This window comes from Cebus imitator, unplaced genomic scaffold, assembly GCF_001604975.1.
Source record: "Cebus imitator isolate Cc_AM_T3 unplaced genomic scaffold, Cebus_imitator-1.0 Scaffold14, whole genome shotgun sequence".
NCBI lineage: Eukaryota > Metazoa > Chordata > Mammalia > Primates > Cebidae > Cebus > Cebus imitator.
The window spans coordinates 11,270,568-11,280,289 of record NW_016107329.1 but is presented as its reverse complement, the minus strand read 5'-3'; the positions used below and the strand labels follow the sequence as shown (position 1 = coordinate 11,280,289).

General features: G+C 56.8%; 1 protein-coding gene across 13 annotated transcripts in view; it reads right to left on the bottom strand.

Annotated features, from left to right (window-relative positions):
• The window catches only part of MCF2L (MCF.2 cell line derived transforming sequence like), a 212,943-nt gene that overhangs the window by 17,716 nt on the left and 185,505 nt on the right, over nucleotides 1–9,722 (bottom strand). For all 13 annotated transcript variants that reach the window (XM_017502483.2, XM_017502537.2, XM_017502520.2 and 10 more), the window contains 8 exons: nucleotides 7,795–7,914; nucleotides 7,170–7,361; nucleotides 6,263–6,454; nucleotides 5,213–5,372; nucleotides 4,211–4,281; nucleotides 3,910–3,983; nucleotides 1,967–2,033; nucleotides 566–681 (listed from right to left, as the gene is read on the bottom strand). In XM_017502483.2, the coding sequence (XP_017357972.1) occupies nucleotides 566–681; nucleotides 1,967–2,033; nucleotides 3,910–3,983; nucleotides 4,211–4,281; nucleotides 5,213–5,372; nucleotides 6,263–6,454; nucleotides 7,170–7,361; nucleotides 7,795–7,914 (992 nt within the window). The remainder of the gene's footprint in view (nucleotides 1–565; nucleotides 682–1,966; nucleotides 2,034–3,909; nucleotides 3,984–4,210; nucleotides 4,282–5,212; nucleotides 5,373–6,262; nucleotides 6,455–7,169; nucleotides 7,362–7,794; nucleotides 7,915–9,722) is intronic.

The window sequence follows — 9,722 nt, the reverse complement described above, 5'->3', positions numbered from 1 at the left end:
CGCACTGGAGAGGCCACGGGTCGCTCAGAGGACAAGCAAGTCAGACAGGGCACCCGCACTGGAGAGGCCACGGGTCGCTCAGAGGACAAGCAACCCCCATGACAACTGTGGAACTCCTGGTTTGCTGTCCTTTTCAAGAGCTTAGCAACAAAACAGGCCTTGCATGGTGTGGCCGTTGGTGACCCCCAAAGGGCCGAACATCCACCTGGGAGTGGGTTCTGGCTTCTAACTGCACAACAGGATGAGGAAGGGATGAAGGACAGGCAGGTCCCATCTCCTGCACCACAAAATAGGGTGCACTCAGGGGCTCAGAGCCCTCTCCTCAGGGCTGGTGGCTCACTTACAACTCAGCTGCCTGGGCACTAGCCACCAGGCACGGTGCCACATGAGCACTCAGAGACGGCCCCACGTACCCACACTCATGCCTGAGCCTCTGTGAGCCGACTCCTTGGGCGCTCCTCCCCAGCCAGGCATGGCCAGATCCCTCCTGTTGCAGCCCCCAAGCCAGCGTCATTAGCCGCGGGAGATCCCAGGTCGTGCCTGAGTCTGAGTCAGGAGGACCCACCTGTTGTGGAAGTGATAGATTTCCTCCATGTTCCCAAACAGAACGTCCTTCTTGTTGTGCAGGCCTGTTGAAAGGAGATGAGCCATCAGCGGGTTGTCCATCTCAGCAGCGTAGCCCTGCAGGGAGAGCGCGAAGGTCGGCGGGGTCCTGGCTGCAGCCCACCCACAGCATCGGGCTGCGGTGGGGCAGGTGGGGCAGGTGGACCAGGGATGCCGCTCTTCTGTGGGCAGGCTGTCCCTTCATCTTTATTCTTGGTGATTTCTAGACAGTCATCTGGACAGGCACCCACCAAAGCAAAAGTATTGTGAACAGCACCGACCTGGGGGTGGCGTGGATGTTCTACCCTTCTAACTTTTAACCTTTCATTATTCAGGTGTAACTGAAACAGAGGCACAAATCCTATGTCTACACTCGGGTGACCACCACCTGTGCACACTCGATGAATCAGACACCCATCTATACTCAGGTGATCACCACCTGTGCACACCTGGTAAATCAGACACCTATCTGCACTTGGGTGACTACCACCTGCACACACTCAGTGAATCAGACCCCCGTCTACACTCAGGTAACCACCACCTGTGCATGCTCTGTAACTCAGACACCCGTCTACACTCAGGGGACCACCACCTGTGCACACCTGGTGAATCAGACACCCGTCTATACTCAGGTGATCACTACTTCTGCACACCTGTCTACACTTGGGTGAGCATGTGTACACACCTGGTGAATCAGACATCTGTCTACACTTGGGTGACCACCACCTGCACACATTCAATTACTCAGACACCCACCTACACGCAGGCGACCACCACCTGTGCACACTAGACAAATCATATACTCGTCTACACTCAAGTGACCACCACCTGTGCACACTCGCTGTCTACACTCTGGTGATCACCGCCTATGCATCCTTGGTGAATGAGACACCTGTCTACACTCAGGTGACTACCACTCACATCAAGCTCAGCCAGGCAACAGCCCACAGGCAAGGTCACCCCCATCCTGCCTCCTCACCCAGACCACTTTTGCTTGCCCTGGAGTGCTGTGTGCCAGGAACTGCACGCACTGTGTGGCTTGTGTTCATGAGGATGGGTGTGCGTTTCCTGCGTCTGTTGTGTCAGCTCCTTTTTCTTGTTACTACGTAGGTCCCCTGTGCGGCCCCATCTGAGCTGCCTGGTCCCTGTCCTGCTAATGGGCCCTAAGGGGCTCCCCGTGGGCTGCTCTGGGCCCCCGAGGGGTTCCCCGTCTTGGGCAGCTGTGACCAGGCTGCTGTGGGTGCTCTTTTACATGCATTTGGTGGACAGCAGCGTGCTCCAAGCAGCAGTGGTCAGAGGGAGCCCCAGCAGCTGGTGCAGGTGAGTCTGCATGGCGGTCGGCCCTCCCCGAGTCCAGCCTCACCTCCAGGACGCACAGCAGCTCCTCCACGTAGGCCCGTTCTGTGTCCAGGAGCTCGCTCATCACGTGCCTGGTCACAGGTCATGTGGAGAGAGAAAGGTTAGCATTGGGAGGGCAGGAATGGCCCCGCCACAGTCTCATGTGCATACCTAGGATGGCGGCCTGCACAGTGAGAGGGCACTGGTGGCGACCCTAAGCCCATGGGCTGGACACTCCTGGAGGACTCCCCTCCTAGCTCGTGGCCTCAGATCCTGCAGACGGCAGCTGGACCCCTCCCCAGTTCCCAGACTGGCCAGCACTGTTCTGCCCCTGGCCTGGCACACACCACCTGGGGGGAGGGATTCCCCGACCTGCCTCCTGGGTTTTTGGGTCCCACCTGTGCAAAATGAGCTCAGTTCCTCACGCTCATGGGCAAGTCATCCTACTCATCAGATCCACCTGAGTCTCCTCCGCCAAGAAGACCCCGCCCCTGCCCGGCCTCCCTGAGCCTTCCTCGTGGTGCGTATCTGCGGGCACTTGTGGCCAGGGCGGAGCTCTGGCATTGAGGGAACGGCCCCTGCCCACGCCCTCTGACCCATAGCAGGTGGGCAGGGGTGGTCTGTGGTGTCCCTGCACTTGGCACATGGGATCAGGAAGGGGAAGGTGCATAGGCTGTGCAGGTTTGTTACGGTGTGAGCACCTTTCAGCAGCCAGGGCCCCATCTGCTTATGTGATGCAAAGAAACGAGCCGGTGGGCTGGTCCTGGGTCCAGGCTATTTAGCAAGGTTCATTCTAAAACAGCTGTCGGCACACAGAGGCCCCTGCCTTGGCACAGGCTGGGGAGCGAGGCGGCTTGGGAGTCCCTCTCACAACCCTGGAACTGCCGGCTGAGAGCCACTCCCGCATCTCAGGGCCAAGCACTTTCTGCCTCTCCATGTGGACGCTCCCGTGCCCGGGCCCTTCTCCCTGTGGATGCTCCTCTGCCTGGACCCTCCTCCCTGAGGACCCTCCTCTGCCTGGATGCTTCTTGGCAACCCCCTCTTCCTCCGCATCCTGTTCCACCAGCTTCAATCAGAAGCCAGAAGTTACAGGCTCAGCTTTCACACCAAGCTCAGTTTACTGTAATTCCCGATTTTGCCCCATCTCCCAACCCTGCAGAGAGACGCCTCACACTGGCACTGCCTGCAGACACCTGCTTGTCAATGCATCAGGAAGAGCCTTTTCCCCTTTCCTAATTTTGGAGTGTTGATGATCGAGGGAGGGGACTTGGTTCCAAGCATCTCTTGCAAACGTGTTCAGTGCAAATATTAAAAAGGGAGACACTGTAAAGCGTGAGGGGGGTCGGTGGCAGGCGCCTGGTGGGTGTGTGGCCTCCTCCTGCTCCTCGAGGGCCGCTGGGAGGGAGCCCCGTGCACCTCACGGGCTTTGGTTCCTGTTGTGCTCTCGGCCCGCATTCCCTGGCCCTGCACTAGTGACGTCTTTCTTAAAGGGGAAGGAGGCCAAGATAGCGAACTGCTTTTGTTCACACAATGCTCCCTGAATCTGAGGACCGGGAATCCCAGGGGAGGAGGCGGGATGGAGATAGTGCCGCCCCCACACCAGTGCCTGGCACCACCACCTCCTGCATGTAGCCCTGAGCAGCCGGTGGCTGGCGCTGGCTGGGGGCTTTGAGCAGTGCCTCCTGTGAATGGCAGTGCTGGGTGGAGACGCCCCATCACTGCTGCGTTCAACCATCACCCTTTCTTCCCTCCCGAATGCCCCCAGTGGCGTGTGTGTGGCATGTGTGTGCTTCATGTGGTGGGGACCAGACACACACCCGAGCCACAGCAGGACCTCAAAAGTAAAAACCACAGTGATTTTTACACCAGCCTTCTATCTGTGAGGCGTCCACTCGAGTGCCCAATGGCACCTGCTGGTTTGGACTGTGGTCGGAGGTCCGTGGGAGGCCAGAAGGGCAGCACACCTACCTGCGCAGGATGGCCAGGCTCTCCTCCTCCTCCCCCGCCGAGCCGCGGCTCTGCCGGCTCTCACTCATCTCACTCTGGGGAGAAGAACAGCATCAGGTCTGAAGGATGGGATGGAGCCCCAAGCGCCAACTCCAAGCCGGAGCCCACCCGGTTCCCATCTGGGGACAGGGCTGTTTCCATGACAGGAGGCAGCAGGGCAGCCGGGCAGCACCTGGAGGGCAGGCCACTCGGAGAACCAGGCCTGGTGTGAACCGGGGAGAAGGAGGGCGTGGATAGCGGGGTTGTGGCGGGCAAGCCTCACCTTGGCCCTCCGGTAGGGCCCTCGCCGGAGTGCGCCCTCGGAGCTGGAGTTCTCGGAGCCTCGCCGGATGCCTGCAGGGAAGAAGGGGAGTGGGGCATGAAGGCTCCTCTGACTCCCGGAGAGGGATGTGCGCCCAGTGGGAAAAGGCCCTGAGAGGAGGGCAGGACTTGGCCTCTGAGGCCCCGGGTGGTGGCTCGGGAAGGGGGAGGACCGTGGGGTCTTACTGCTCCCCAAGTCATCCCATGTTCCCACAGCCCACAGGGACACGAGCCTGGGAGAGCTCCCAACAGGCTGAGAAAAGAAGGTTGCCTGGGACCCCGCTTGGGAAGGCAGGAGCCGGCCTGGGCTCCTAGGAGTCACAGCTGACTTTCCCAAAGCTGGGGCGGCAGCAGTGCCCAGCCGCGCGCCTCGTGGGTTCTCATGTGAGAAACCAGCAAGGACGGGAAGAGGGTCCGTTCTCAGACATGGAGGTGACAGGAAAGTCTCCGGCTATGGCGCAGTGCCCAGCTTGGTGTAGAGGGTGGGGTCGGAACCAGGAAATCCAGGCGGCCCTGGGGCGCGTGGACGTGGCTCTTCAGGGCCCTGGGACCCCAGGGTCTGGGCCGTGTGTGAGGAGGGTTGACAACGGCACTGGGAAAGGACGACCACTGGGAGGCTGGAGGTGGGAAAGTCGGAGGTGGATCCTCCGTGGGAGCTCCGCGTTTTCAGTTTTGGGCCAGTCGGGCTGCACGGAGACCAGCAAACCCTGCCAGCCTCAGGAACAAAGAACCCCCACCAACGCCTACAGGAGGCACGTGGCCAGGTCCTGACAAAACTCCACTGACAAGCGTGGGTGAGGGCAGCTGGAACCGGCCTCAGGCCCCGAACCGGGCTGGAGGTGGGAGGGGAGGACGTGTGGGGAGACCGTTTTCATAGGGGGCTGCCTCAGACGCGCCAAGTCCCCAGTGTCTGGGCTCCCCCGAGGGTCCCACGGCACTCAGGGCGGGGGGTGGCCGCACAGACCTGGGGAGGGGCAGGGCGACTTTGCCAGCGCCTCGGGCCTTGGGGCCACCGGCTGCACGGGCCGTGTCTGCCTGGCCGCCAGCTTCTTCAGGCTGGCCTGCCTGCGGTGGAATACCTCCTCCATGCTCGCCTGCTTCTGGAAGACCTTCCGCACGTGCTCCTGAAACCACACGCGCAGTGAGGTGCCTTGCACACGCTGGCGTCATCATTGAAAACATACGGTCACGCGCAGAACGTGCTGGGACACACCCGACCCCCGCTTAAAATGTCTGCCAGGCGGGGTCTGTCAGTGCTGCGCGGCTGCGTTGAATCCTGGCCGCTATGGATGGTGACGGGAAGGCGGCCCACCCACAGGATGGGGCCCCCAACCTTGAGAAAGGGCAGCCCCAGGCCAGGGAGGGAGCCAGGCCTTCCCCAGGCATGCGGAGGGGTCCGGAGGAGCCTGGTCTCGAGGGCACCCCCAGGTCCCAGGGCCAGGCCCTTCCTGAAGACACGCCCACACCCTAAAGTCCACCTGGGGGGAGGCAGACGGCCACCTCGCAAGGTTGGCATGGAAATAATTTCTGTGTTGAATGGAAAATTCAGTCCAACCTTCCAACTGTATGTTTCTCTCAAATGCCCATTTTCTGCGAGTAATTCATTAAATGGGCTGGGTGTTATGGCCCATGCCTGTAATCCCAGCACTTTGGGAGGCCAAGGTAGGCGGATCACCTGAGGTCAGGAGTTCGAGATCAGCCTGTCCAACATGGTGAAACCCCATCTCTACTAAAAATACAAAAATTAGCCGAGCTTGGTGGTGGGCACTTGTAATTCCAGGTACTCGGGGGGCTGAGGCAGGAGAGTCGCTTGAACCCGGGAGGCAGAGATTGCAGTGAGCTTCAATCACGCCACTGCACTCCAGCCTGGGCAACGAAGCGAGGCTCCATCTCAAAAATAAATAAATAAATAAATAAAAGTAGTTCATTAAATAATTATTTAAAACTTCCCACGGAGGAATGCCCCACTGCTCAGGACAGCCGAGCTGCAGTGGAAATCCTGGGTCAGCGTTACCATGAGGTCTTGGTTGAGGATGGATTCGTATTCCTTGTAAATCGCGCTGAGCTCCTGGATCTTATTTTCCGTGCCGGTCTCCAAAAACTTCTCAATTTCCTGGAGGGCGGCCTCTGCTCCGTCCTGGGACTGGCACTTGTCCACAGGTTGTGAGGCCAGCAGGTAAATCCCTTCATCACACCACTTCATGGACTGGAAACAGAGCATTGCCGAGGGCAGGATGCCGTGAGAGGGTGGGCGTGGCACCCTGTACAGGCCCACACTGCCAGGGCACCCTACTGGTGGGTCCCAGACCACCAAATCCTCATGCTCCCGCCGCCCTGTCTAAGGAGCTCCGAAGGGACACAGCGCTGGACAAGGCCGAGTGAATTACCCAGGGCGGGGCTCAGAGAGGCAGCTAATGCTCAGCAGGTTCAGCCAGGCCATAAGCTTCTGGTCCTTTTAAATAAATCATTATTGGCTGGGCGGGGTGGCTCACGCCTGTAATCCCAGCACTTTGAGAGGCTAAGGCGGGAGGATCACCTGAGCCCAGGAGTTCGAGACCAGCCTGGCCAACATAGTGAGACCCCATCTCTATCACACACACAAAACACAAGAATTAGCTGGGCATGGTGGTATGCACCTGTGGTTCCAGTTACTTGGGAGGCTGAGGTGAGAGGGGAAGCAGAGGTTGTAGTGAGCCAAAAAAAAAAAAAAAAAAAAAAAAAAAGAAATCCAACTGTGGCAAAGGAATTCTAGAAAAAGACCTGCTATGCCAAGAAGAACGAGGCCTACAGAACGGAAGGAAGGCTGCAAGAACATTTTCCAGCCAGGGAGCTGCCTCCCATGACACGGGTGAGCTGGTGGTGGATGTGGGGCCAGGAGGCTGGTTTCGCAGCAGGGGTGGGGTGGGTCCGGCTGCGCCTACCGTCTCCAGGCGGCGGTGCAGCTCCAGTGACTTGCTGAGCAGGCCCCTCCTCCTCGCGATCTCTGCAGAGAACTGGTCACAGAGGTGCCGGAGCTCCTGGCACTTGGGGTGGATGGAGTCCACAGCATAGTGCTTGTTCTTAATGAGCTGCTCGCCGTCCAGAGACAGGGCCCGGGCCCTCTCCACGGCCACCTGTGGACCGTCACCCAGAGGACCAGCTCAGGCCTCTTTCTGTTTGAGGCAGACGGTGCCTAGCTGTATGGGATGTGTCCCAGGGCACACGTGGGTCATGCTTTCTTTGTTTACTGCTTCGGATGACTGAGATGCTGCCTAATCCCCAAAGCTGGTCTCTGGCAGGTGCTTCTGGGGGCTGTGATGGTCCCAGCAAAGGCACTGCCCATCTGCAGGGACCTGACCCAGAGGAGGCCGGGCAGGGCCCTGTGCCCATGGTGGGGTGGGGGAGGGGAGGTACATAGGCAGCTGCCTCCACCCCTGTGGCCGTCCCCTGGGGGGGCTATGGGGGCCCCTCCTCCGTGGGCGGGAGGCCCATTCCTGCACCTTCCTGAGCAGCACTTGACAATGCTGCCCACACCCTCCCGCCGCCCCAGCGGGAACTCCGCCTTACGTTGGATCTCTCCTCAAAGCTGTCCAGGTCCCTTAGCAGGTGCTCCACGTGCGCCAGGCTGTTGCCAATGTCCGTGAAGGCCGCTATCTTCTGGGACACCGTGTCCAAGACCACTTTGACCTGGAACAGAGGAGGGTCCATCTTAGGGGAGGCGTCTCCCTCACCCAAACAGAGAGAACCTGCTCCAGATCAGGGAAATGATGGAACTCAAAGTCAAGCCACGTGGTCACCAATCAGGTGGGGACCATGGGGCCTTCTGGGATGAGCTGCCCGTCAGTGACCTCACCAGGAGGACACTTGTTTCTCTGTGGCCTGTGTGTGCCTCCATTTATCAACCACAACATGGGGACACCTGAAAGCAGCATGAGGAGAAGATGAGACTGCGTAGGGATGAGGCCCTGGGGGCTAAAGGACAGCAGTGTGGATGGGTGCTGGACTGTCGCAGCAGCGTGGACCCCGGATCGTCGCCTTCCTGGGGATCCTAGGTGTGGGCCAGGAGAGTTCCGTAACTCCGCGCCTTCTAGCTTGCTACTAACCTCTAGCATCTACGATTTCTGGTGTTGGCAGAAAGACAATGGGTGTCCTACAAGTGATTTTTATTTTCATTCCTAAATTTTCTTTTTGAGGTGGAGTTTTGCTTCTCACCCAGTCTGGAGTGCAATGGTGCAATCTCCGCTCATGGCAACCTCCACCTCCTGAATAGCTGGGATTACAGGTGCCTGCCAACACATCCCAGCTAATTTTTGCATTTTTAGTAGAGATGGGATTTCACCATGTTGGCCAGGTTAGTATTGAACTCCTGACCTCAGGTGATTGACCTGCCTCAGCCTCCCACAGTACTGGGATTACAGGCGTGAGCCACCACACCTGGCCTGATTTTTAAGACATATAACGGCTTATTCCTTTAAACACAAATGCTTTTAATTTTTGTTAGGATGTGATCCTGAGAGCCGGGTGTGTATGCAGACGTCCCAGTGCCAAGGGGGGCTGTCGTTCAGATGGCCTGGGGTTGAAGGCCAGAAAGGCAGGATTCTTGTCCATCCTTGAGCCCCCTGCACCTGTCACAGCTGATGTGTGAGACTTCCCTCCATGTTACCCATAGCCGCTGAGTATGGTTAACACAGCACTCTCAGAAGTCAGCCAGGATCTAGAAGAACTCAATGCCATCAGCCAACAGGATGTAACTGATATTTACAGAATGTCACCTGACAATAGCAGAATACACATTCTTTTCACTGAGGGAGATACACCAAGAAAGACCATCTTCTTGGGCCATAAAACAAATCTCAACACATGAATAAGAACTGAAATCATACAGACTACGCTCTCTGATCACAATGAATCAAACTTGAAATCAAGAATGGAAAGACAACAGGAAAATCTCTGAACACTTGGAAGTCAAACAACATACATCTAAATAATTCATGGATCAAAGAGGAAGCTCCAAGACAAATTGAAAAAAAATTGAACTAGATGAAAAAGAAAATACAGTACATCAAAATTTGTGGAACACAGCTAAATCAGTGATGAGAGGGAAATTTACAATGTTCTCATTAAATATGTATGTTAGATAAGAACAATCATCTCAAATAAAGAATGTAAGCTCCCACGAAAGCAATCCATAGAAATAATAAAGGTAAGACCAGAAATCAATTAAATTGAGAACAGAAAACAATAGAGAAAACTAATGAAACAAAGAATTGGTTCTTTGGAAAGAAAAGGAGTGATACATTTCAATCTAGACAGACCAAAAAAAAAAAAAGAGAGAGAAAGAAGATGCAATTGCCAATATCAGAAAGCAAAAGGGAATACCACTACAGACGCTGCAAACATCAAAAAGATAAAAACAACCTTCCAAACTGCCCTGAAAACGCACTACCACATCTCACTGTGAAATACATAACAACCCTCCACACTGCCCTGAAAAC